This window comes from Kogia breviceps, chromosome 8 (assembly GCF_026419965.1).
Source record: "Kogia breviceps isolate mKogBre1 chromosome 8, mKogBre1 haplotype 1, whole genome shotgun sequence".
Lineage (NCBI taxonomy): Eukaryota > Metazoa > Chordata > Mammalia > Artiodactyla > Physeteridae > Kogia > Kogia breviceps.
In genome coordinates, this window is record NC_081317.1 from 23,751,751 (window position 1) to 23,779,133 (window position 27,383).

General features: G+C 46.4%; 1 protein-coding gene across 9 annotated transcripts in view; it reads left to right on the top strand.

The window, feature by feature from the left end:
- The window catches only part of PTPN3 (protein tyrosine phosphatase non-receptor type 3), a 113,564-nt gene that overhangs the window by 57,786 nt on the left and 28,395 nt on the right, over window positions 1-27,383 (top strand). For 3 of the 9 annotated variants that reach the window (XM_067040982.1, XM_067040984.1, XM_059072224.2), the window contains 12 exons: window positions 419-539; window positions 1,672-1,759; window positions 4,799-4,887; window positions 6,048-6,111; window positions 7,503-7,675; window positions 10,964-11,098; window positions 13,424-13,600; window positions 19,771-19,866; window positions 22,646-22,832; window positions 23,004-23,078; window positions 24,122-24,178; window positions 25,281-25,437. In XM_067040982.1, the coding sequence (XP_066897083.1) occupies window positions 419-539; window positions 1,672-1,759; window positions 4,799-4,887; window positions 6,048-6,111; window positions 7,503-7,675; window positions 10,964-11,098; window positions 13,424-13,600; window positions 19,771-19,866; window positions 22,646-22,832; window positions 23,004-23,078; window positions 24,122-24,178; window positions 25,281-25,437 (1,419 nt within the window). Of the gene's footprint in view, window positions 1-418; window positions 540-1,301; window positions 1,376-1,671; window positions 1,760-4,798; window positions 4,888-6,047; window positions 6,112-7,502; window positions 7,676-10,963; window positions 11,099-13,423; window positions 13,601-19,770; window positions 19,867-22,645; window positions 22,833-23,003; window positions 23,079-24,121; window positions 24,179-25,280; window positions 25,438-27,383 lie in introns of those variants that run through there. The other 6 variants (XM_067040983.1, XM_067040985.1, XM_067040986.1 and 3 more) reach the window with 4 other exon arrangements.

Below are 27,383 nucleotides of genomic sequence, written 5' to 3' on the forward strand. Positions count from 1 at the left end.
TCCAGTGTTTTAACAACCTTGCAATACTACAGAGAGCCTGCACGGTGCCTGCCATGTAGAGCAGGACGTTCTTCCGAGTGGTTTCTCTTGTTTTTCTTTAGCCAGGGGTAGGAGCGCCAATGCCGTGCTGACCACAGAGTATGGAACAGGTGTGGGATTAGAACAGAACCTAGATTTGAACAGGCGCCCCCTTTCCTCCTGGTGTGGCCTTGGGAAGACAGGATCTGGCTGGAGCATGCACGGCAGCACTTAGCCTGTAGGGATCAGGTGATAAGTGTGGACTCTGGAGCTAATGAGAAGCTCAGGTTCATGTGGTGGCAGAACTTCCCGGGAGAGTGTTTCCGATGTGATGCTACAGATGCTTGTAAGTACAGACCGCATTGAAAAGGTGCTTTCCCCTCATTCTGTCTTGATATAGCTCATTTTGGAGACCGTGATTCTTCCATTCACCCTCCGGGCTACCTTTCCAATAGCCAGTTCATACCGGATCAGAATGAGGACTTTTTAGCAAAGGTGGAGGCGCTCCATGAGCAGCACAGGTGAGAGGAGGGGCGGGTGACCCACTTTGGGAGCTCAGGTCGGGCACTGTCAGACCTCGTGTCTCCTTGGGTTTGACGTTGTCTTCTCTTGCTTTCGCTTATGAATCCTCTTTCAAGATGTCGGGGGTTTGCGAACCTTTGAGCTCTTATGATGGCAGATATATCTGGCGTGACCAGCATTTCTGTAAAGCGTGAAATCCTGTGAGAGTTCAGGATAATTTGCTGCGTTCTTTTGCAGGATGTCATTGAAATCGGTTCGTTCCTGATGAGATGCCCATTTTAAACCTGACTGCCCCACAGACAAACCTTTTAACAGTTTCCCATATTTAATGAAACGAGCCGTTCCTTCGGGTGGTTTTGAATAGACAGGCCGACAGACGTAGGTGCTGACAGGCTGGGTGAATCCCCGTCCTCTCTGGGCTCAGCTGGGGAAACCACCTTCCTTCCAAGAACGGAGCACCATCCTTCCGCAGCTGCCTCGGGCCAAGCCTCCACTCCAGCAGATTCGCCTGATTCTGGCCTCCTCTTCCCTTGCCTCCTTTCACCTGAAGCTGCAGTGGCTCCATTTGGTCCAGGTCAAATGAGGGCCACCCTGACCGAGAAGGCCAGGTCTCAAGGGACCTTACATTCTCAGGAAGGCCATAGAAACAAAGGCCTAAGCAACCAATGTCCCTTCAAAAAAGGCACTGCCAATCCTCTCCCAGAATTGCTGTCCAGGCAGGAGCAAGCATCCTAAAATAGTGCAGTGACGTTTGGAAGTTTGCGGCTGCCGCTGAAAGGACAGATAAAGGCAGAAGGACCTAAAGAGCACGTACTAATTTAGGGACTTGGAAAAGGTAGGGTGGGAATTCTGGAAAGTGACAGTCTTTATCTCTGAATATTGAGAACCTACTAAATGGGCGGTATTTTTTAAGAGAGGAACGAGAGGGCTAGATGAGGTCATATTCAGTGGACAAGAAGAGAAACGTGCTTTACTAGCATTGGGGGTTTGATTGTTTAAGATGAATAACATAAGGCATTTAATAACCTTAGAGTAATGGTGTCAATATTTTTAGATTTTTATTAGTTTTAAAAATCGGAGTTAATATTCTCTTTACTGGGTGAGCTCTGCATCTTCTGTCTGCCTTTGTAGTGGGCTAAAGCAATCAGAAGCGGAATCTTGCTTTATCAACATAGCACGGACCCTCGACTTCTATGGAGTGGAGCTGCACAGTGGTAGGGTAGGTACCCGCAGCATGGTGTAGTTCAAAAGTTATTTTAACTTGAATTTCTGAACATCTGAAAGCTTCTTTGAAACTATCTCTTTTCCAGTATAATAAAAAGACCTTTTTTAAAAAATATATATATATATACCTGAAAGGTTTATAAAGTAGTATTGAGTTTTGCTAGTTATTTATCCACTTGGTTTTTTTCATGTTTGCTGTCATACTTGAAGACTTTTTACTTTGGGGGGGGTCACAGGGGTTAGAAACAAGTAATTTTTGTAAGACCATCTCATGGTTAAAGGGGTGAAAAATGTATAGAGTTCCATTTTCCAAGTGGCTCTTTAATGAGCCAGGGCTTCTACTATTTAATCTCAGTGCTGCTCAAATTGGAGCGAATTCTGTACTCAAATACGATAGTTTTCTATTATGATGGCATGATTATGAAAATCAAGTATTTTGAATTGGTGGTGACTTTTTAAATAAAACTGATTAATATCTATCATCTGCTGAGCCGTTTCTAACTGCCAGACACAGTCCCTGTTTATTTCCCACTGTAATGCCATGAGGTTAAGTGTTGTCATTTCCTCCATTTTACAGATGGAGAAACTGATACTCAGGGACTTATCAAAGGTCATGTAGCACATAGGTAATGGCTTCAGTGTGTTACCCCAGCACCGTCTAATTGGCATCTGACCTTTACATTTTCTACCTGTAATTGGCCCACATCACATCCAGAGGAAGCAAATATTGGTTGAACACCTAGTCCATACTAGCCATTGTTCCAGACGCTTTCATATGTGACCATAAGGTCTCATTTAAAGATTATAGCAGCCTTGGGAAATGTGTTCTAATCACCCCCATTTTACAGGTGAGAAAACTGAGGCTCAGGGAAGTTGAGTAAATTACCAAAGTTTACATTTAAATAATATTTTTGCAATTCATAGAAACACTTTCTTTTGTCTTACTTCAGTCCCCTAACTGTGCAGTGTACAGGATATAACATAGATAATAAAGTAGGAAAAAGATACGGATCTTACAAAACATCAACTTTGGGACTTGGCTTAATTTTTATTCCACTTGCAGATACTGTTTTGTCTGGTAGAATGTTGTGGAGCCCTTTCTTCAGTGGTGAAGTGGGCTTTACATCGGCCTGAGTTGATCTGTGCTCCCCCCAGCGCCAGGGTCTCATGAAGGTCCTGAGGCCAGTTGATTACCTGTCTGTCCGACACCCCCGTGGTATCAGAGGGAGCTGGGTTACCCTTGGCTATGCTCCATCAACCAAAATCCCCTGAAAAGCAATAACTTGGTATCACAAAGCTTATTTCTCAGTAGTTCAAAGGCTGTATGGGTCCTGGTGGCTCTCCAGGGCAGCCCTCCTCCGTGCAGTGGTTCGGCAGCCTAGGCTGCTTCTGTCTGGTGGCTTCACCATCTTCACATGTGGCCTCATGCTTGTCCCAAGGGAAGAGGAAGTTGGAGGGCTGCACACCAGCTCTTAAATGATTCGGCCCGGAGGGGACTCATCACTTCTGCTCATTGTTCATCAGCCAAGACTAATCATACAGTCCTGCTCCAAAAGCTGGGAGGTTTGGAGATGGGCACGGGAACTTAGTGAACAGTAACTGTCCATGCTACCGTGATGACCACAGAACCAGGAGATCTGAGACCCACGTCACTGGCCCACGGAAAGCATTCATTTATTTCCTTATTCCGCACTTGATTTTTATTTTGTTTGCTAATTTTCTGTCCCACCTGCTTAATATTTCCCTATATTCTGATCCCAAGTATCATGTTTAATGCAACCCTGGTTTTCAACTTGCCAGTGTGGTTTTGCTTTAAGCATGTGATTTCAGTTGTGTGCCCAATAGTGATTACTCTGGACTTTCCACAACAGTATCAGCAGTGTTTTCTTTGGCCAGTTTCTCCAACGCCCCATGTTCACATCAATGTTCATAAATGATTTTTCCCACTGTCTCTTGAGAGGTGAAGGACCTACCGCATGCCGATACGTTCTTATATTCTCTGAGTTCAGCTTGATAAAGCTCTTAGAGGTGGGTTCGACAATCCTTATTGTACAAAAGGAAAAACTGAGGCCAGTAGCCCAAACCAACACAGCTAGTGAGTGGCAAACCTAAGGTTCACATCCAGTGGTAACTCTGCCCCTTCTTTATTTTTGGGTTTTTTTTTTTTTTTTTGTGGTATGCGGGCCTCTCAATGTTGTGGCCTCTCCGGTTGCGGAGCACAGGCTCCGGACGCGCAGGCTCAGCGGCCATGGCTCACGGGCCCAGCCACTCCACGGCATGTGGGATCTTCCCGGACCGGGGCACGAACCCGCGTCCCCTGCATTGTCAGGCGGACTCTCAACCACTGCGCCACCAGGGAAGCCCTCTACCCCTTCTTTAAAATTACAAGTATCTGATTGGGTAAATAGGGATATAGATGACTCAAGAGAAGGAACTGTTTATTTTAAAATTTTCATTCTCAAATGGATTTAAAACATCTTTTAGTCGCTGTATCTTCCTTTTATTATATTCGTTATGTATGGCAATGCCTAGCACATGGGCTCTTAATAAATGTTGACTATATTGGACTTACAAGCCATAGTTTATTTTTCATTGGCTTTAGAATCAGCAGTTCTACACTTCATATTAACAGCTAAAGCCTTTTCAGTGATGGGAGTCGAGATTTGTTTAAAGCTGTGCGGGGGACGAGGCTTTTCTGATTTTAATATGGTGTCTGACACTAATTGTTGAAAATGTAAAGGCACATGTTCATTTCTGTGATTCTGTGGAATGAATGAGCTTTTGCCTGGTGGTAACTTTGTAAACTGGCAGAACCCAGGTGTTGCTGTCAGGCGATGTATTTTCACCTTAGAAGAATTTGGTGCTAAGTACTTGGATCTTAAGTATCTGTTAAGAGGAGATTTTTGCCTGTTTTCTGTAATTTTCCTTTTGGAGCTTACGTGTAGTGCTATTTATAAAAGCGTGGGTGCTTAAGTTACCAGAGGGCATAGCATGACAGTAACACGCTGTGAATCTGAGATCTTGCTTTTTACAGGATCTGCACAGTTTAGATCTAATGATTGGAATTGCTTCTGTCGGCATCGCTGTGTACCGAAAATATATTTGCACAAGTTTCTATCCTTGGTAAGTGCAAACCGGTTCTAACTACTTCCTGAATCGTGCTTTCAAAATATGCTGAACAAAAGTAATGGTACCTCTAATTTTAAACTTTTATTTCTAAAGAAGGGACAGAGACTTTCTCCCAAGTTTTTACCTCTGACCTGTACAATTAATCCAGATTCAGTACTTGGGAAAATTAGTTTGGTTTTTATCAGCATCCCCTTCTTCCCCAGCCACCCTATGGTTTGGGATACCGTATGAAACCTGGACAAAACAACACAAGGCAGGTTTTGGAGTTAAGGAATCCTTCCTGTGCGGCACATTAGCCAGGATTCAGAGAACTTCCTCTGGGCAGGAGCTGTATTTTCAGGGCAGTTCCTTAGTTACTAATTGAAGTTTTATCAAGTGCCCACTTCTGGTCTAAAAACTCAGGGGATCCAGCAGACTTGAATCCTCACAAATCTGAGAAAGGCAGTGCTGTCCCCACTGTTCAGAAGGCTCCATGGTGGAGGACTTCAGAGCACAAGCTCATCTCCTGGCTCCAAGCATTCCTGGTTTGAATGAGATCTTGAGCACTTAAGCGCTGTCTGCCAGCCTCAGTTTTCTCATCTGAAAGCTGGGTATGATGATAGTGCTTTTCAGGACTATTGCAAGGCTTAGTAGAGGGGCTGCTTGTAAAGCTTTAAGTATAAAAAAAAAAAGGCTGTTAATGGTGGCTATAATTGTGTTACTGTGCAAACGATAGAGAGGCTACTTGACACACAGCTATTAAGTGGCTGTGAAGTTTGCGAAGCAGCTGGGATGCGGACCCAGGTCTGTCTGTCCTCCTGCTGCTCCACACTGCCCTCCGCTGTCTTCCCCAGGTACACACACCAGCTCTAGCAGAGCGGCAGTACCACAAAGGCAGCTGACAGCAAAGAGAGCGCATTGCCCATGGTCCTTGTTATTTAAGAGCTACCTCATGAACCAGGGGCCCTGATGTGATACTCAACTTCAGTCAGCTACTTAGTGTTTGGCCGAGGTGATGGGGCCGCCATCCTTTCTACGCTGAAGCAAAGTCTAGGAAGCCGAGAGCCCCCAGCCATCACAACCGGGGACTAGAGAACACACGCCAAGAGGCGCCAGCTGCAACCTGGCTGCTCCCTGATGTGCTTCTTTTGTGTTGTGTTTTACTTTTTTTGCAGGGTGAACATTCTAAAAATTTCTTTCAAAAGGAAAAAATTCTTTATACATCAGCGACAGAAACAGGTGAGTTGTACCCATGCTTGCGTTGGTTCTTGTCTTTTTAGCCAGTTCAGCTCTCAGTCCTTCAGCAGGTGAAGGAATTTGTCGTACGTGTAACAGGGAAGAAAGAGCATTGCAAACGGTGGAAGGAAAGGGGGCATCAGGGTCCGGAGGGCCCCGCAGTTTTCTGTGTAATTCACTGCTCATGAATTCACTGTAATTCATCTGGCTGAGGAAGTCACTTGCTTTGGAGTCAGAGACATTGGGTTCAGATCCTAGCTCTTCCACTCACCAGTTGGGCGGGTTACTTAACCTCCTCTAGTCTGAGTTACCTTGTTTACAGGAACGCAAGAATGCCCAGCTGTCAGGGAATCATCAGATTTAGATAGAAATGCCATGGGTCAGAGCACCTGGCCGAGCCCACTGCAGAGTAGCAATAAAAGTCAGCAAGGTCAGTTCCTTCCCTTGATGTGTTTAGAAGGCACGGTGGCCTTGCATATGTGTCTCATAGGAGGAGTGTACAGCTCTCCAGATAACTCAGTTTGGTTTTCCACGTGGAGAAGAGCAACTTAGAGGTGAGAGAAGCCACAGCTAGTGAAGTGGAGGAGCTGGAATTTGAACCGGTCATTACGAATCTGAGATGCCCGCTTTTCCCACGACACCACACTCTGTCTTGTTAGGCTGCATACTTTTCACTTACTGTCACTACGTCTCATTTCCCCATTTTCCAAAGATAACATGCACCTAAAATGGCTCCACATCACAATGAACTCTTAGGACTGAGAGCACTAAAGCTCAGAGAAAACTAGGACTAGAATCTGGGCCTCCCGAGCCCCAGATGCAAAATTCCAGGTGCCGTAAAAATGCACAGGATGGTAATTTAACACGAGAACAGAAAATCTGAACTCAGGTAGAATGGAGGTAGAGCAAATGATCAAAATGATTATTATAAGCGAGCACTAAATCTAACTCTCTTTGTGGAGAGCAAATAGAGAAACGCAAAGCATTTTAAGATTCCTGTCATTTGATAGGTGAAAGATGATTTCTTCAGGGGAGAGATTTTTCCCAGAGCTAAATTTTGAAAAGAATGTATCAGACAGCCCTTATCTGGTTGCTCCAAATATATCCGACCTAGAAATGTAGGCAGGTGTGAAATGAAAGCGTTCATGAAAGACCACAGACGATGATAAAGAGTAGACTCTGGTCATCTTTATTACCACGTTCATAGAGATGGTTAACAAATCCTGCTGCTGAATATTCTTAGAACCCTGTTTTTTGTGGCCTAAGGAATTTTGAAACCAGTTTTCTGCTGTCCATTGTCTCTTACTTGTTAACCACCGAAGTGGGCATAAAATGCTTGAGACCCTGCTCCTACATCTGTGTAGATGAAATCTCTACTGTGTTTTTCCTCCCAGACCGAATCCAGGGAACACATAGTGGCCTTCAACATGTTAAATTACCGATCTTGCAAAAACTTATGGAAATCCTGTGTCGAGCACCATACATTCTTTCAGGCAAAGAAGCTACTACCTCAGGAAAAGAATGTTCTGTCTCAATACTGGACCCTGGGCTCTAGGAACCCCAAAAAGTGAGTATGCTTTAGGGACAGTCTCCACGCTAGGCTGAGAAATAAACATGTTCTGGTCACCCCTGGGGAGTAAACCTCCTCAGGGAGAGGGACGTCTTTGCTCAGGGGCCCCAGGCCCTGGGGCCAGAGCTGCTGGTGGATCGAGAACCGTGAGTGAAAGTCTGCTGGGGCCGCAGTGTGGCTTTCCACACACGCAGGCACTTCTCCTATTCTTGTCACTTGCTTCTGCCTGCTCAGCTCTGTAACACTCAGAGCCCCCAAGCAGCCGGCACCGGAACAGCTCCGTCATGTCACACCCAGGGAAGCACAAGGCTGTGACTCACGGTCATCTTGGTGCCATTAAGACGGCCTCTCCCACTGAACGTTAATCCCATAATTTGCTCTATAATAACGAATGAGCAGAAATAAAGATTTCCAGAGTCAGGTGACTTTGGCATATACTACATCCAGCGATCACAAGATAGTCACAGTAATAATTATAGTTGCTGACTCCTGAGTGCTTACTTTGTTCCATGCACACACTTCATTATGCTTCATTCTTTTTTTTTTATATGTTTAATTCTTACAGCAATTCCATGTGTGCTATTCTCCGTAGGAATGATGTTCAAAATACTTACTGACTAGTAAATAACTGTATACATTTTAAACTTTTAGATTACAGTGTATTCTCATGCAGTTTATATTTTTGTATGTGTTTTTATTCTAAGATGTAGAATACAAGATGTATTATAAATACTTGCCTTCTAAATATAAGATGTAGCAGAAATTCCATATCAAATTATTTTCTAAATTGGTTGGAAAAGTTATTTTGGTGATTTTTATTTATTTTGTTTTTGTTTTTGTGTTTTTCCAAAATTTTGACCGAAGAACGGTCCTCCTCCATCGGGGAAGGTGGTCCTCTTCGACCGAGCGCGCAGCTTCGGGAGGGACGCACGTGGAGCGGTGAGGGAGGAAGGGGACACCCGCCTAGCCAGCCAGATCAGCCGAATCAACCCTGACGATCAGTGGGGTGACAGATGTCGCAGCCAGATCGCCCTCACATCTGTGATTTTTGTTTTAATTGATGTGGCTGTTACTAAAAATGGTGCCCCTGTCTGAGCCATTATCTGACATGTGGAACTGTATCAGACTATTCCAGTGACTTTCCTATTACATGGTAATCAGTGGATAGCTTTCTCAATTGAATAAGTAGTAAATGTCTGTTAGTATCAGTGATAGTATTGATATTTATGGTGCTAAATGCTCTCTCTAAGCTTCTGATGAACCAAGAACAAATATATTTTCCAAGTTTTTGTCTTCTAATACTGTCCAGTATTTTTACACATTCAGTAGCTCTATTTCTGAACATGCCGTAAACATAACTTGCTGGCATGTGGCATTTACTTTAGTTGGACTTAATCCTCTCGGTGACCTGAAAAGTGGCATTGAGAGCAACTAAAAGCTTGGACTCTCTTATGGAAGGCTGGGTTAAAATCTGATCTACATCAGTTTTAATTTAATTTGCTTCTTCATCTGTAAAATGCAAACAACACGGAGGATTTTTTTTTTTTTTGGTTCTCCATTGTGGCAGAAAAAACTACCCCTGTTTTGGTGGCTTAAAGCAGTAACCATTATATTATATCTCAAGATCCTGTGGGTCAGGCATTCGGGAAGGGTGTGGCCCGTTGATCCTTCCTCTCCGTGCAGTATGTAGACTAGGGTTTCTCAGTGAGATGCAGCTAGTGGCCAGGCTGGGCTGAGGGTCCGGGACAACTTCTCTCCCACACCGGGTGCCTTGATGGAATGATCGGAAGACTGGACTCATCGGGACCCCCGCCCTCTCTGTGTGTTCTCAGGGCCTCTCACAGGGTAGTTGGCTTTCTTACACAGAGGCTCAGGACTGCAAGAGCCTAAGGTAGAGGTGGCCGGTCATCTTAAAGCCTAGGCCCATACCTGGCACAGCTACTCTTGGTCAAAGCAGTCACAGGCCAGCCTGGGTTCAAGAGTCAGAGAACGGGCAGCCATTTTTAATCTGCCACTAGGGGTCACTTGGGACACGGTGGGTGGCTCAGTGGCCACAGGTCAGCAGTTCTTGACCACCCGTACCAGCTTCAGCATACTGGCAAATCTCATCCCTCATTCTCTCCATTTCATAGATGGAGAAACTGAGGCTTAGGTTACGTGATTTGCCCAACCCCTAGAGATACCGTTATACATTTGCATATTGGGCCCTCTGAAAGCTTCCATGTAAAAGAAACTTGTTCGGAATTTTCCAAGCTTACGGGACAGTGGAACACGTCTTTTTCCAAAGAGTACCTGTTAAAAACCTGTGACGCATACTTTGGGGAGCTGCTACATTAAACCATTGAATCATCCAGCTTGCTCCCCTCATTCCGATGGTGTGCTCTCAATCAACCGTAATTTGATTTCTGATGTAGGTTCTCGTGGTGATGCTGCTGTGAGCATTTTGATCAGGGTGACAACCGTACTTCTCATTGAAAATTAGCACATTGATATTCTAGAGGGTGTGCTTCACGTTACCTGTGTTCTTGTGGGGGTTTTTTGTCCTTTTTTTTTTTATTGGGCTGCTGGTTTTAGGCTGAAAGGACTTGCGTGGAATGTTTTAATGAGACATTAAAACATCGTTTAAAATTTAGAAATGCCAGAACTGAGTTTCCCCGAAACTGGCTTCAAACTCCATCCTCTCAAATAATTCATTCTCTGAAGGGTCTAGAGAGCTGAGATTTAAATTCTCTAGGTATAAATAAAATTTGAAAGTAACCTTCAGGGTGGCACATTCAGAGAACATGGCCTGAAACTCTGCTGTCTAAGCATATTTTCTCAGGTCTGCTCTTAAAGAGTTCTGAGTGATTTACAGTGACGGTCTCTGCCAGCTAGGATGACAAAGAACACTGGGAAGGATGGTTAATGTTTGTACTCAACGCCAGTGTGAGTAAAGTGAGCATTCCTTGAAGTTACTTGAACTGTATTTCAATGTTAATCCTGAAATTCCTTCTATCTGGTAAGTCTTGCTGATATTCTGAAAGCAGTTTTGTTGCTTGAAATCGTAAGGACAAGAAAACATTTTGTCACCCTAAGAGAAGAAATAACATAAGGAAAAGCTAGGACAGAAAGGAATCTCTTCTGACCCATGTACCTCCACTCCTGGTAACCTCTGCTGGGGTCATCAAGGTGTTAACCAGTCATCCGTCGGGGAGGGAGGGTGTGTAGACCTGTTTCACTTATGCTGTCACCTCTTTCTCGTTGAATATGTCAGTGTAGAAAGTGAACCTACATCTGGTTTTTCAGGTCTGTAAATAACCAGTATTGCAAAAAAGTGATTGGAGGGATGGTCTGGAACCCGGCCATGCAGAGATCTTTATCAGTGGAACATTTAGAAACCAAGAGTCTACCATCTCGGTCTCCTCCTATTACTCCCAACTGGTATGTCTTCCTTTTTTGGTATTACCCACCAGTAAATACTTTACTTCTTTTAAAAACTCAATAAAAATAAAAACCTAACTACAGGTGGCCTATGGTCAGAGTTTACATTCGCATGTTTGACTGTTGCAGAAGTAACTATTTTTGTGAAATGCACAAGTGTAGCTAAACATTTTCTTTAGTGTATGATGCTGGGATTTTTTTTTTTTTTTTTTTTTGCGGTAAGCGGGCCTCTCACTGTTGTGGCCTCTCCCGTTGTGGAGCACAGGCTCCGGACGTGCAGGCTCAGCTGCCATGGCTCACGGGCCCAGCCGCTCCGCGGCATGTGGGATCCTCCCGGACCAGGGCACGAACCCGCGTCCCCTGCATCGGCAGGAGGACTCTCAACCACTGCGCCACCAGGGAAGCCCTGGGATGTTCTTTTTTAAAAAGTTGTTTGGTCTAAATAAATTTGAGCACTGCAGCTTACTGAAATGCTGCTCTTGAATTAGCATATTCAGGTTTTGAGAGGTCCTATGATAAAGAAGCATGTTTAACTTTATTTAATAATCTCACGTTTCCCATTAATATCAAACAAAATAAACTTTGAGAAAACATAGTAAAGGTATGTAATACAGCTGACGTAAGGACGTATGACCCTCAGCAACAGTAGCAAATGCACATAGGAAAGTAGCCTGCCAACTTTTAAGATGATGGACTCAGCTTAAAAAGAAGGTAGTGGCAGTTTGGCAAAGTGGGAAGGGCACTGGGTTTGTAACTGGAAGACCCGGACTCAGATTTTGACTCTCCTGTTCGTTAACAAGTTTGTTTACCTCTCTGGTGTCAGTCTTTCCATCTGTAAAGGGATTGAATGACATAATGTACAAGTGCTTTGTAAGCTATACAAAAAGGATCGGGTAGAATTATTGTTATTGTTTTTATTGTTATTTTATTATAATGTTCCTCAAAGACATCAGGCCATTTTGTGAATGCCTTCAAAACAGCCAGGCATCGTCAGAAGGGGAAACCAAGCCAGGAACATTGCCCCAGCTCCACCCTGAAATAAGGGTATGGCTTTCTGTTCATTTCATGATAGGGTGCACCTGTAAATTCTCAAAGAGTGAGCTACCAGGACTAAGGAGCATTCTAACATGCAGGCAAAAAAAGGAGCTGTTGTGCAGGGCCGCTGGATAAGGGCCCTCCACTGGGGCCTAATGCTCTGGGCAGGGATGGTGATGGTGCTTAGTGTTGGAAATCATAACATGACTGAGTAGATTGGTTTTTGGTTGCCTCGATTTAGGCACTCATCCTATAGTAGTAAATTTATGCTGTAAAGTAGCAGCTTAATTTGTCTGAAAGTCTCTTAGGCAGCAGTGCCAGGGCCCCAGAGCAGAGGTCAGGACAGCATCCAGGAGAACAGCTGGAGTTGATGTTGGCACGCCAGTGGACTGTAGCTCTTGCTGCTATTTACGGGTCCTCTTCTGAGGAATCACAAACCTTTCTACTCTGCTTTGGACACAGTGTTATTGATTATCCGGGCCCAAGGGGTTTGCAGATAGTGGAGGCTCTGACAGTCCCAAGGAGAAATGGCTAACAAAGAAGCGGAAGATGGAAAAACAGGGAAAATGAAATTTAGAAAGCTCAGCAGCCTGGGATCACCCACTGCAGGAGCCGATGCCCAGGTGCTGCCCCAGGTGTCACCCCAGGCATCCTGGGAACATTGCTTCATTTGATTCATTTTCAGGAGCCAGGTAGGTACACCGAGGCTCAGAGAGGTGGTGTGACTTGCCTCATGTCACACAGCTACTGCTGCTATTGGAGGGACAGGGTGGTGCTGGGGCTATGCCCATCTAGTGCCACATAAGAGATATATCTTAAAAAGCAAACATTTCTTCTTGGATCAAGTGAGATTCGCATGAGGGGTTGTAGTTGAAATAAGTCTGCTGAAAACCTTACTTTAGCTTCTAAACCCTTATTTGTATCATACAAATGAATCAGAAAAATTGTCTGAGCAGTCAATAAAGCCTGTTTACCCATTGCAAGCTTGAGTCCTCCTAGAAGAATAACTCCCCCTAAATCAACCCTCAACAACTTCCCAAAGAGCAAAAACCAGTCCCATCTACCTGTTTATAAAGCTGAGGAGCTGAACCACTGGGCTAAAAATATCTGGGACCATGTGGCCCTTGGTAGATTCTAGTGTCGTAATGGGTTAACTGGCTCTTAAGTGCCAACAGCATCAGCAAAGGCATCCGTAGAAAGGTCAGAGCGCAAAGTTAGATCACTGATGTCTGATAAAATTCCTAGGTAGAATCTGCTTTCAGCACTTCACACTGAACCTTTCCCCACCAGGCGAAGTCCTCGACTCCGGCACGAAATCCGAAAGCCACGACACTCTTCCGCAGACAACCTTGTGAACGAAATGACATACATCACTGAAACTGAAGATGTGTTTTACACCTACAAGGGCTCCCTGTCCCCTAAAGACAGCGATTCTGAGATTTCTCAGAACCGAAGCCCACACCGAGAGTAAGAAACTTGTGTTCCTCTCTTTCTTTGTGTCTGCTTGTTTGGGCTGTTTGAGGAATTTGCTCAGGCTCAATGGCCAGTTAAGAGGAGGCAAGGGCTGGAGCCTGCAGCCAGCTCCCCGGGGTGCTCTCTGCCAGGCCAAGAACGTCACCATGCTCTCCCTTCCCCGACAGGAAGACGGGCTGTGTGCCTGGGGTCAAGAGCTTGCCCTGCTTTTTGTCAACAACAGTGACATACTGTCCACATGCTTGTTAGCTCTCCTGAATAGTGTTCTCGCCAGTTCATGAGCAAAGCCCATTTTAAGCCATTTCATACTGCACAGGTTGTAGACATGTTAACTATAGTAGTATTTCTCTAGATCGTCAGAGTTTGACCACTGCAGGATTCCCCATCACTGGAGATGTGCTTATTTTCTAGCTGTCCACAGAAAGCCTTCTCAGAACCACATTATGTCCTCAGGTTTTTGTTCTTTTTGTTTTTAATGAATAGTCAGTATAAAGGAAAAACATTCGGAGAACATCTCTGATTTTCTTTGTTAAATGTTTTGTCAAGGACAGTGTGCATCAAATTCTTTTATGTCCCCACTTTCCTTTTTTTTTTTTTTTTTTTTCCGTACGCGGGCCTCTCACTGTTGTGGCCTCTCCCGTTGTGGAGCACAGGCTCCATACGCATAGGCTCAGCAGCCATGGCCCACGGGCCCAGCCGCTCTACGGCACGTGGGATCTTCCCGGACCGGGGCACGAACCCGTGTCCCCTGCATCGGCAGGCGGACTCTCAACCACTGCGCCACCAGGGAAGCCCACCCACTTTCCTTTTTTAATGTGACAAAATCCCTTCACATTTCATGGTCAGGAGAAAATATGTCTCTCCTAAAATACTGGCTTGAGTCCTTTTATTATTCAGTAAGATAATATCTAATTCAGTAGTTCCCTGTTTGACTCGATTACCAGGGAGCTCAGAGCTGCATGTCAGGCTCAATTGCATTAGCTTCCCATAGCTCAGGTTTCTGATCTAGTCCCTACACTTCCTTCCTTGCCTTATTAATGGGTCTTATTTTTTCTCTTGTTTTAATGAATTCACTGTTCTACCGTATCTGCACATTTTAGAGTAAGCTATCTCAAATCATTTTTTTGAAGTGGACAAGACATAGATCGTAAATTAAATGACATAAAGTATTACAGGAATGGATCATCTATTAGGAAATCAACCATGGTCATTGAGTATCCATTCAGTTAAGTCCCATGCTGTGCCCAAAATATAGAAACATATAATGCTTCCCCTAATAGCAAAGGATTAGCAAGAAGGCACTTCGGTTTATCCGTAAATTTTTACCACTCTAGCTACTAGGATTAAAGCATTACATGCATCCTGATTGTACTGTAGGCATCACAGGTGAATCACAGATCTCACTTCTCACTTAAGTGTGAAGTTGCTACCTCTCTCCTGTCCCTGACCACAGCAGACATAGTTTCCAGCTTATCTGTGTTCTTAACACCTCTGATTAAGTAATCCTCTGGCCATTATTTCCTTGTGACCTGAGCTTGGATGATGCTTTTGCTGAAATGATCATTATCTCTTGCTCCAACTTGCAGCCTTGTTGAGGTTACAGTGGAAGGGTGTAAGTTCCTTTGCGTGACACTGGTTTTGCAGTTCTAGGTCTACAAGGGCAGGAGAGCAGGCATGCATGACTTGAGCCAGTTTGAGTCTGTCAGGGGCTGTGTTGCTTTGGTAAAAGGAGAAGGAGGGTTTAGGGAACTGACCGAGGGCTCTGGGATGCCCAGTCACCCTCTTCGTGTCAGACCCTCCTGCTGTGGTTTGCAAATCCATCATGGAATTGTGGAGCTTCTGGACCCTCCCTGTCCAGTACAGTAGCCACTAGTCACATGTGGCTATTCAGATTGAAATTATTTAAAATAAAATAAAATTTAAGTTCAGTTCCTCAGTCACACAAGCCTCATCTCAAGTGCTAAAGAACCACATAAGTAGTGGCTACCATATTGGACAGCACAGATACAGTACATTTCCTCGTGCTGGCTGGAGGAGAGATGAATTCTGTCCAGTGGTATATGGACGTCTTAAAGGGCCACGCTCATTGCCGAATCCTGCAGCACACTTTGTACACTCTTTGCTGCTCATTGAGGGAATGTGAAGGTGAATTAGACAAGCCTTTGCTTTCAGGGGCCTCCAGGCCAGCTGGGCAAATAGCACATTATCAGCCTTCATCACACTATGGGGCTCTGTCACTTTGGTGAAAGGAGAAGAGAGTTTGGGCAAATGCGGGTTCTGAGAATCCTGATTACAGGTCCTAGGTCAGATCTTCCTTCTATGGTCTATAATTCCATCTTCCTTCCCCACCGTGGAATTAGAGCATCTAGAGCTTCACAGGCCAATACAGCCACACTCAGGTTGCTATTTAAGTTTATTAAAACTCAACTGAGAATTCACTTCCTCAAGCCCGGTTCGATTTAAATAATTTCTAGCCCTACTCACCCCTAGGCATTACACAACGGTTCTTCCTGAAACTCCTCCATGAGACATACAAAGATGTATCATCCTGGGGCACTTTTTATTTTGCAGCGAAATGTTAAGAGTAGCAAATAATGGTGATCCAAACGCAGCCTTCCTTGCCATGGCTTTGCCAGGTGAGCCAACAGTAGATGGCTCACAGAATCGAGTTAGCGGCTGTGCTTTGCAAGTGGGGTGAACAGTTGAAAAAGTTCAGCCCCTAGCACCTCGCTTAAGTAGGGGACCCCTTCCTGCTGGCAGGAAGCCACCTTCTGCTGGGTCTTCAGAGGCAGCTGGCCTCCCTGAGAGTCTGGTGGTCCTCCGTTGCCCAAGGCAAGAAGGGAAGGTTAGTCTGTACTTGGAGAAAAAACTGCGGTGGTGTCTTCAGTGAGTACAATCATCCCTCGGTACCCAAGGGGGATTGGTTCTACGATGCTCACAGATACCAGAACCCATGGATGCCCAAGTCTGTCACGTAAAATGGCTGAGTATGGTTGGCCCTTCGTATCCCCGGATTTAATCTGATCTGTGCTTGGTTGTATCCACGGATACCCAGGGTTGGCTACAGTATTTTCAAAACGTTTAAGAAACGTTGGACATGCTGTATACAGCACATTAGTGTGTTAAGAGGCAAAAGGAAGTGTCCTGTCAGAAATCAGATGAATAACATCACAGACAGCAAGGAGAGTTCCTTTTAGAAAGAAGAATGAAGTGTAATGTTCTGTACCCATGTAAACAAGAGGAAGAAAGAGAGAAAGGAAGAAACAGAGCCGGTTCGACCTTGGCTCTAAACCTAGTGGTGCAGTTCAGACTCTGAACATCATCCTAGTGGGTAAGTCACCTTGGTTTGTTCCGTATTTATAGCAGCACAGCAAAGCGTATGACTAGTTACGAACCCTTGTCAGTTTGCTTTACGCCCGAGTAGGCTGTTCTCTCGTTACTCTCTCAGCCATTCGATGTTCCTTTCCTTGTTTCAGAGCCAAGGCCAAAGATCTGCAGAGAAGGAAGTTTCCAAAAGCAAAAACAACCCACCACCCAGAAAAATGGGAGGGGGTGTTTCCCAAAGGCAAAAATGACTTTGCAGAGCAGCAGCTGGAGGAAAACACATTTTAGGGTAGATGAGGGTTGTGTGTGAAGAACTTCTCCTCAGTGAATGGGGCTTGGTGCCATGGTGGTGCCTCTGCTATTTGCTTACTTCCTTCTTCAGAGCCTGCCTTGTTGCAAGGACAGGGGACAGCTGTCGGCTTTTATTTCCAAACTTCTGTCTACACAACAATGTGAATAGACTTAAATGCTACTGAACTGTAAACTTGAAAATAGTTAAGATGGTAAATTTTATATTATGTGTATTTCACCACTATTTATTTATTTATTTATTTATTTTTTTTTGCGGTACGCGGGCCTCTCACTGTTGTGGCCTCTCCCGCTGCGGAGCACAGGCTCCGGACGCGCAGGCTCAGCGGCCATGGCTCACGGGCCCAGCCGCTCCGCGGCATGTGGGATCTTCCCGGACCGGGACACGAACCCGTGTCCGCTGCATCGGCAGGCGGACTCTCAACCACTGCGCCACCAGGGAAGCCCTTCACCACTATTTTAAAAAGTGTTTTTAAATAGCTTCTCTGCATTGGGAGGATCTTTGGGAATTCCCCTTCTTCAGCTACATCAACAGTGTAGGAGTCCCCTCTGTCCTGTCACCTGGTCACCCTGCCGGTAATGGGCAGCTCTCCTGCCGTGTGGCCGCCCGTGCTCTAGTTGGACACCCCAGTTGTCCAAGCTGTGTCTCCCCACTGGAGACCAGCCAGCGACAGGGTTTCATTAGGAGTTTTTGTGTCCACTTGCCCTGCACCTTGCCTGCACTTCACTTGGTCTTGGGCCACTTGCATGTGGACGGCTGACGAACACCTTAAACGCAGCCTGGCCTGATCTCAGCTCATCATCTTCTGTCCAGCCTGTGGCTCCTGCTGTCTTGGTGAGTGGGGCCACGTTTCAGAACCACCCAGTTGGCACCGATGGGAACTTCAGGCATCCTTGACAACTCCTTCTCTTCCGCCTGCGTCATCTAGTTTCTCACCTGTTGATTCTCCCTCGTGAACATCCCTTGACCTGGACCCCTCCGCCATCCGCCCTGCACTGCCCCTGTGTAGCCGCCATCGTCCCTCGAAGGGACAGTTGCACTAGTGCCCTAAGTGTCCTCCTGTCTCTAGTCTCCCCTCCTTCTTCCAGACCATCCTTAACAAGGGTAATAGGCTTATTTTTCTGAAATTCATGCCCAAGCATGTCGCTCCCCTGCTTAGATGCCTTTTCTGTGCTTTTTCAAAATCTCATGCCTCTGCAAATACCACTGATGTTTTTTTATTTATTAGAGTTTTGCCTAAAATAAGGGTTGGCCGAAAAGTTCGTTTGGGCTCTTCCATAAGATCTTATGGAAAATCCCAAAGGAACTTTTTGGCCAACCCAACACTTTCTTCTTCCCTCTTGACTACCTGTTTAAACTTCTACTGGTTTATCTTTCAGACTCAAGCGCCCCTTCCTCTGTGAAGCCTCTCCTGGCCTCCCACTGTACGCTAGACATCTGAGCATCTCCATTACAGCATGATGATAATATTTCATTACTTTTATATCTTAAACTAGACAGCGAGCTCTTTGAGGGCAGGGAACAGTGCCCTGTTCACCTCTCCTTCCCCCAAACCTGGCGTGGTGCCTGGCACTTCATGATATTCAGTGACTACTCTGATGGATGGACAGGTGAATGGGGAGACGGTCACATGAAGCAGGATGTGGCCCTTGGCTGAAGGACACCCAAGCTCCCAAGTTTTTGCAGTGGGTACCCCCTCTGCCACTTCCACGGCAGGTCCCCATATCACAAGAGCGCCATCACACAGCATCTAATCTGCACGCCAAGGACTCAGGTTTACTGTAACGAGTTTTGGTTACCTGTCTTCTATGAGCAGGTCCCCATGGTAGGGGCTGCTGCAGGCTATGTGTCAATGAGAAATTCTCATCAAAGAATTCAAGCATGAATTGACTGACGTTTCACAAGTGCTTTCTTGCCCTTAAGGTATCGCAACGTCTGAGGGGGCAGCCTGGGGACAGGTGCATGACCCTTGATTCCATTAGTGATGAGACGTAGAGCTCAGACCGCAGCATCTCTAACCCACGTTCCCTCAGCCACCTCCACAACTTCTTGAGTGAAGTTTTGATCTCGGGCCCTTGGCATGTATCGCAGAGATAAGAGTATCACCTGAAGGACGTCTCCATGTCGTAGCACCCATACTACGAAGACATGCTTTCTGTTACTCGGTGATCCTTACATCAGGATCCATGTGAAATATCTGGCTGCGTGTTAAGGACACTAGGAGAGGAATAGGCAGAGGACTAGGGTCTCTCCCGACCTTGAGAAGCTCATAGACTCGAGAGAGAAATGCCACATGGATTGGCCCCTATTCTGTCACCACCATAGCCAGTGCCTCCTTGCGGGCGCCCAGTGAGAGCTGTGAAACCCTCAGTGGGAGCACAGCTTTGCTTGGCTAACAGGTTTGTGCGGGGGGACGGGGGGGGGATGCGGGGGCCTTTGTCATTTTCTAGGGTGTAGGAAAGAGTGGTAGAAAAAGCACCACCCAGGAAATCCTGCCATTTTAACTGTCTCTAACCTTGCTTCCCTTCAGAGAAATGAACTCTGTCCTGGCTTTTGTTTCCGATGACTACCGCATTTACAGTTCTGAAGCATCGGCTTCTGAGGGCGAGCACCCGTTTGTCTGCTGGTCAGTCTGTCTGTCTGTCTGTCTCTGCCCCTTTCACCCCAGGGAGCTGGGGTGGCCAGTCCCTCCCTGGCCACTCTGGCCCCCCCGACGGCAGTGACGGTCTCCCTTCCGGCCTCAGGAGCAAATCACTTGCTTCAGCTCCCTCCTGCTACCCCTTTCTTTGCCCCTTTCACAGTTACCCACTGAAACCCCAGGGGTTCCCCTCTTCTCTCGGTCCTCACCCACTGGGCTCTCCCCTCGGTTGCACCTCATGTCCTGCCCAGGTAGGGAGGAAGGCCACTTGGTTTGGCGTCTTCACTCCTGGCATCTCTGTGCTGCGTCCAGCTGCCACCTTCTTGTTGCTTCCTGTTATTCCATGTCCTGCTCCCCATCTGTCTGTCCGTCCATCCTCCACACTGAGCAGAGCATTACTGCAGCCTCCAGGGAACGTCTGTAAACGGCTGATCAGCCAAAAAAAAATATTGTCATGTTTAATAAATTACCATCTAAAAGTAAGCTCTCCACCCCTACTTAGAAAATAGGATTGGACACATAATGACTTTGAATATGTTATTTTTAGTACTATGGGCTGTTTTGGATAGACCATTACCTTTTATACTGAAAAAGAAAAATACTTTAAAACCTTATAAGATATCATCTAAGTTCTATATAATGTAATTCAAAATTCAGAATTTAGAAATTAAATATAATGAATACAGAAATACATTACAGTTTCCTGAAAAGTCTGTTGTCTTCTGCTTTGTCACCTTGCTCTTCTGTTTAAATGTCATCACCCTTTCCGTCGCTCTCGTCTGCAGATTCTTCCAAATGTTTGAAGTATGAATGCTATTTGCAGCTTCACAGTAAAGGTTCAGGTCCACCCCTAGAGCTGGAAATAGCTTTTCCTAAACCTCTTTGGCTTTATCTTGTTTAGCAACTTCCAAGTTTCCCTTCTGCCACTAGGAGGTGCTCTTATAAACATCAAAACTTAGAAAAGTTGCCCAACTTAGGGAGAATTTGTTTTTTTAGCTTCCTTTTAAGTAAATTCAAGTCTCATTTATTTTCAGTCTGAAAACATACCACTAGTACATAACAAAATGTCCTCTCTCTGAAGTGCCTTCCCATCCAACTTGAAAACCTTAAGGCCAAACTCTTCTCTTGCAAATAGCTCTACTTCTATACTACTCTGTCACTGAATTTTTTTTATTCAAATGAATTGAGATGGTGAATCATTTTGTGAGACTATGATACAGATTTTATATTTAAAGTAAGCTAATTTGAACTTGCTAGGAAACAGAAGCACTACATTAATGAAAATTCCATGGATAAGGACCTGAAATAAAGAGGCAGCAGCAGCTGTCTTTTGTCTGTCTGTTTCACTGAATGTCTGTCTTTGCTCACCTTTCCCTCACTAACCTGGAATGAGATTAGAATATGGAGGAGTCTGTGGAACATGAGGACAACCCCATATTCTGTTGGCTTTTTTTTTTTTTTTTTTTTTTTTTGCGGTACGCGGGCCTCTCACTGTTGTGGCCTCTCCCGTTGCGGAGCACAGGCTCCGGACGCGCAGGCCCAGCGGCCATGGCTCACCGGCCCAGCCGCTCCGCGGCATGTGGGATCTTCCCGCATCGGGGCACGAACCCGCGTCCCCTGCATCGGCAGGCGGATTCTCAACCACTGCGCCACCAGGGAAGCCCTTCTGTTAGCTTTTAAAGGCATCTTTTGCTAGGACTGTGGCTCTGGAAGGGGTCTAGTATGGGTGTGCATGATTCAGAGAAGTTGCACGTCCTACACCGTGTTCATCCCTGTGGCCCTGAGAGGTTAGAGAGGAGGGTCTTAGGAGCAGACCTGGTGTGAGGAGAGGAGAGGGGAGAGGTGCTGGGGGAGTCATGTTCATCAGACTTCTGTCTGTCAGGTGAGGGGAAAGCTGTGTGACCTTGGGCAAGTCACTCAGCGCCTCTTGACCTGTTTCTTCATCTGTGAAATGGGAGTTGAACCAGATGACCACAGAGGTCTGTTCAGTTGTAATAGTCTGTAATTCTTGAAGATCACGCCGTCCAGTAGAATTTCCTGCGATGGTGGAAATGTTCTGTAACCGCGCTGTCCACCGCAGGAGCCTCTAGCCACGTGTGGCTGTTGAGCATTTTTGAAATGTGACTGGTACAACTGAGGAACTTTCTAATCTTAATTTACTTAAATTTAAATAGCCACACGTGACTAGTGACTGCCGTATTGGGCCGTGCAGCTCCAAGATACCAAAGGACTTATATTAGAGAAAAATAAAACGTATAATCTCACTGGAGGCATTGATGGATGTCATAGGTGAATAATGTAAACTAGGATTCATGTAAATTGTCCTGAATATGCCACGCTAGTCCCATTTCCTTTGGGCAGCGAGCTGTCCTGTGAAGCAGAGCTGTGAGAGGGAAGGGAAAAGCTTTCAAAAGGGATGGAGACGCATGCATCTGGGTGAGCTTCAATAATTAAGCACCAGAGTAGCTGGACATATTTCCCTATCACCCTTCCAAAGCAGCTGAGTCTTCAGCAGTTCCTGCTACTACCCTGCCCTCCTTCCCCTTTTCCCCCAAAACTAAAGGCGATGATCTTTAGGCCAGTTGGGGGCATGGGCAGCCAGTGCACTCTGGATGTGCCTGAGCCCTGGGCTTGACCTTTGGAGCTCTTCTGAGGTTCCAAGGATTGGTGACAGCCACGAGATGCCGGGCCCCAACAGTCAGTAATGTTTGCTCTGATAAAATATTAATCCAGTTATTAAAATATCTCCTCCTTCCCCACGATGAAGGAGTATATCCGAGAACAACCCAGCACAAAGCTGCCTGACCCAGAAGTCATCCAGTTCTGTGTCTCCATCTTCAAATGCTCCAGGCTCCTGTTCCCCAGATGGCATCGATCAGCAGTTCTTAGAGGACTTCCACAGGGTGACCAAAGGGGGCTCCACCGAGGACTCCAGCCAGTACTACTGTGACAAGGTGTGTGACCTCAGGTGCTGTGGCTGATGTGGCAGCCGACCCAGCCAGGCCTCCCGTGCAGGGCTGCCTTACGGGGCGATTAAGTGGTTATGACTCAAAGAAAATAGCATATCATCAAACCACTGGAGAAAGAAGTAGTAAGATAACTGTTGATTTTCTGACATTTTCCAGAATGATGGTGACGGCTACTTAGTCTTGATCCGCATCACACCAGATGAAGATGGAAAATTTGGATTTAATCTAAAGGTATGTTGTGTGTAATTTATAAGGACATTTGATGCTCTGAAGCAATCTTTAGATGACTTTTTAACTTCCATTAGAAACGTGCCACGTACCCAAGGCTGCATAAGGAAATTGGCTCGGCCTTCAGAATTGGGAGCTTTTTTTTGTGGCCATAGTAGCTGCCTCATACCGAGTGCCTGCTCTGTGTACTTATTTATATCACCTTATTGAGTTCTTCTAGTAAATGGTGAAGTTGGAATTTTCAAACCCATTTTATAGATGCACACTAAGGCTCAGAGAGATGGGACCCCCTCAGCATTGCTAAGAGAGAACAGCGGTTCAAGTGCAGGGCCATCAGCCTCCTCTGCCTCCCTCTAGGCAGGCTCTGCAAGCTATGGCCTGCAGGCCAAATCCCATCTGTTTTTATAAATAAAGTTTTATTGGAACGCAGACACCTCATTCATTTACACATGGTTTATGGCTCCTTTGGCACTACGGTGGCAGAGTGGAGAAGTTGCAACAGAGCCCTCCGTCCCACAAAGCCAAGATAGGTAATATCTGGCCCTGTACAGGAAAGGTTTACTCTACTCTAGAGCAAAGTGAGGGCAGGTGGTCTTTGCTGCCCACCCCGCAGCTGCCATCACGCACTCCTTTCCAATACCCACAGCCCTGCTGACAGCCTGTTCTCAGAGGTCGAAAGCCCTCACGACATGGGACCTTTCTACAGCTCCTCTCCTCCCCCTGAAAACTCCCTTTCCAGCAGCAGTGAGGGGCTGTGCTTCTGGAGCCCTTCTCCAGGGGATGTTTGCCTTTTTTGAAAGGAGGCTGCTTCCTCCAAGTGCATCTTTGGTCTGTGGAAGGTAGGGATGGCAGTGGAAGGCTTCTGAGCAGCCTCTGGTTGGCCCACTAGACCCAGGGACCCAGGAGCCTTGCCGTTCTGAAAGGTGCCAACGCCTGCGATTAGAATAAGTTCAAGGGAAGTTTGAGCCCTCCCTTGTGTCAGAGATATCTGCATGCCTTTGTTGCTGTGAACGACTCAAGTGGTTTTTTAATCTACATGTTTACAGGGAGGAGTGGATCAAAAGATGCCTCTTGTGGTATCAAGGATAAACCCAGAGTCACCTGTAAGTAAACATATTCTGTTATTTCCCAAGTTTGCTTTCCCCTAAATGTGACAGATTTCTGTTTCTGTGTCCTGTTTCTTTTTTACTGGCAGCAGAGAGTGTGTGTAAATGCATGCATATAGATAGAAAGAAAGAATGGAGTCCGTGTTTTCCAGAACCTTTTTGCTCATTGTGGTCCCCGAAGCTACAGCACCAGCATCACCTGGGAGCTCGTTAGAAGTGCAGACTCTCGGGCCCCACCCCAGACCTCCTGGACCAGAATCTGCATTTTAACCAGATCCCCGGATGATTGGTGTGCACGTTGAAACGTAGAAGTCCTGCTCAAAAGAAGGAAACTGGGGCTTCCCTGGTGGCGCAGTGGTTGAGAGTCCGCCTGCCGATGCAGGGGACGCGGGTTCGTGCCCCGGTCCGGGAGGATCCCGCATTGGCCACTGAGCCTGCACGTCCGGAGCCTATGCTCCGCAACAGCCCTCTGTCCGGGGCTCTAGGCATCTAGGAAGATGATTTGCTTTTGTATAACAATGAGCACCAAAGGGTCCCTGTGCCTCCTAAAAAGGTGCCCGTTTGGGAGTTTTACTCTTAAGCTTGTGGTTTACCTTTTCTTACTGCTTGTGGCCTCTGTGAGTTAAGAAGCCTTTCATTCCCACACTGTTCAATGCATGGCTTCTCTCCATAATGGCTTCTGCCTTTGGGCTTATGTTTGCAAAGGCTTTCTCCATCACAAGATAGATAAATCCTCGCTTTTAGCTGACGAGTCATTTTCTAACCACACATCTAGACAACAAAGGATAGAGGCACTGAAGTCGTGATGACATTACAGTAATAAGTGAAGCCTGGCTACCGTAGAGAAATGGCCTCAGTAGTTTTCTTAGCTTTACTCCAAAATGTTTCATAACGTAGGTTCTGAGCAGGACTCCTTTAAAATCCCACCGCCAGCTACCATGTCACCATTGCAGTGGAGGTAAAAATAGAGACGGTAATGCCTGAGGGAGAAGAGGAGAACCTGGTCACGATCTCAAGTGTGGAGGCTCAGAAAACATCAGGCTCTTCCCTTGAGGATTGTGTTATGGTAACGGAAGAAACTCGCTCTTCCCCCACGCAGGCGGACACCTGCATTCCTAAGCTGAACGAAGGGGATCAAATTGTGCTAATCAACGGCCGGGACATCTCAGAACACACCCACGACCAAGTAGTAATGTTCATCAAAGCCAGCCGGGAGTCGCACACACGGGAGCTGGCCCTGGTGATCAGGAGGAAAGGTAAGAGATCTGCCTCCATAGGGCCCCGCCCCTCACGGCCAGGGCTCTGCAGGTAGGCAGCACCCTCCACCCCTTTTTATACTAGGTGTGACCCTCCCCTCCCCCATTCCTCCCAGGCCCAACTCAGCCCGCTTCACACACCCCTCTTAGCCCCCTGGCCCTGCCTGCATTTGCATATTCAACCCTTCCTCAAAGGACCAGGTTATATATTATTCACGTGCATTTGGTTTTTGTTGCAGAGGCAGTAAGCTGAGTGGGGCAGGAGGCTGGCTGCCTTGGGGCTGCTCGAACTCTGCCTCCTACTGGGTTCAGGGACCTTGAGCAAGTTTCTCACCCAATCTGTGTTTCAGTTTCCTCTAATGTAAAATGAGGATGACATAGTCGCTACCTCCAAGGGTCCCTCGGAAGACTAAATGATACTCATACTGGAAGGCATCAAAGATGCTGCCCAGTCCTTGGTGGGCATTTGAAAGGCAACCTCTGTTGAATTCAGCTACTATCGTTGTTGTCGTTGTTAATAAAGCAATAAGCCGAGTCCTCGCATCCTCCTTCCCAGCTCTCAAACGCTGCAGGTGAACGAAGCGTGCGCCTCGAGCCCTGGCCCTGCATCTCCGTTCTGGCCTCACAGTTGTCGGCACAGCCCACGCCCCCTCGGGCCTGCCTTCTCTATTCCCACTGGAACTCCCCAGTGCCGGCTCTCGTCCCGCCTCCTCCGTGAGGCCCTGCCAGATCTCTCCAGACCCCTGCCCGCCTCCTCCCACACCACCCATTCCCACCAAACCCAGCTCCGTGCTCGACACACAGTCGGTGTCACTGGTGACAGTAGCTGATGTCTCTGCAGCACCAGCAAAGTGCCTGCACTGTGTTAATTGCTTTGCGTAATTCTCCTCGTCAGCTCTTATAACGTTCTCGTAAGGTTGGTATTCTTATCCCCAAGTGAGGAAGCCAACCACAGAGAGGTTAAGTAAGTTGCCGTGTGTCTGGTTTAAAGCTACATGATAATAGAGAAGGAAGGAATCCAGTGATTGGGAGCAGGCCTCTCCATCACATGAAGTGCCACGTGACATGCTGGCCAATACACCGGGCTGGAACGAGAGCATTCCGGCCAGGCCAGGGAGGGAGGGGGTCCTCCACCAACCCATGGCAAAGGGCTGGCGCCTGTTTGAGGTGAGGGAAGCAGATGTCTGTAGACTAGTAGAGCTTAAAGAGCAGTGCCACTGATTTTCTATAACTGTAATGATAAGTTCATTTTTAAAATAGACATTCAAGTAAAAAATGAGTTGATTAAAAGAAAAATAAATAGTAACATAGGGAATAGCAGATATGACAGAAATCATGAAAATAAGCAGAAGATCTGAGCTTCTGTGGTCAGTGGAAAGAACGTGGTCTTTAGCGTCAGACATGTGGACTGAATTCCCGTGTCCCACCCTGACAGGCTGGGTCACTTTGGACAACTCTTTTGCCCTGTGAATCAGTTTCCTCATCTGTAAAATGGGAATAAAGACCGCTGGTTCAGAGTTGTGAGGATTCAGTTCAACTATGTGGAAAACACCAAAATTGTTCCTTTCTTTCTCCTTTCCTGTTATCTTGAAGGCAGTGGGGAGTCATTGAAGGCTCTTGGGTAAGGGAAGTGACTTCTTTTTCTGGGTGGAAAGGGAACATTCAGAGATGATCCCAAAGTTTGAAGTGACTAGACAGAAAGAGGCACGTGAAGCTGGGAAGCATTGTGCATGGTTGGGGAGAGGGGGTCCTCTGTTTGTTTTTACGCATATTGAGTCTGACGTGAAGGGACATTTCCAAAGAGGAAGCACAGAGGAGACTAGAGATGTTTACTTGGGAGCCTCCCACCTAACAATGGCCTCGAGTTAGAGCCTGACTGACTGAGCTCTGTGGGGCGGTGGTGGTGTGGAGAGAGGGCCAGACCCCGCACCAGTTTCCTGGGAAAA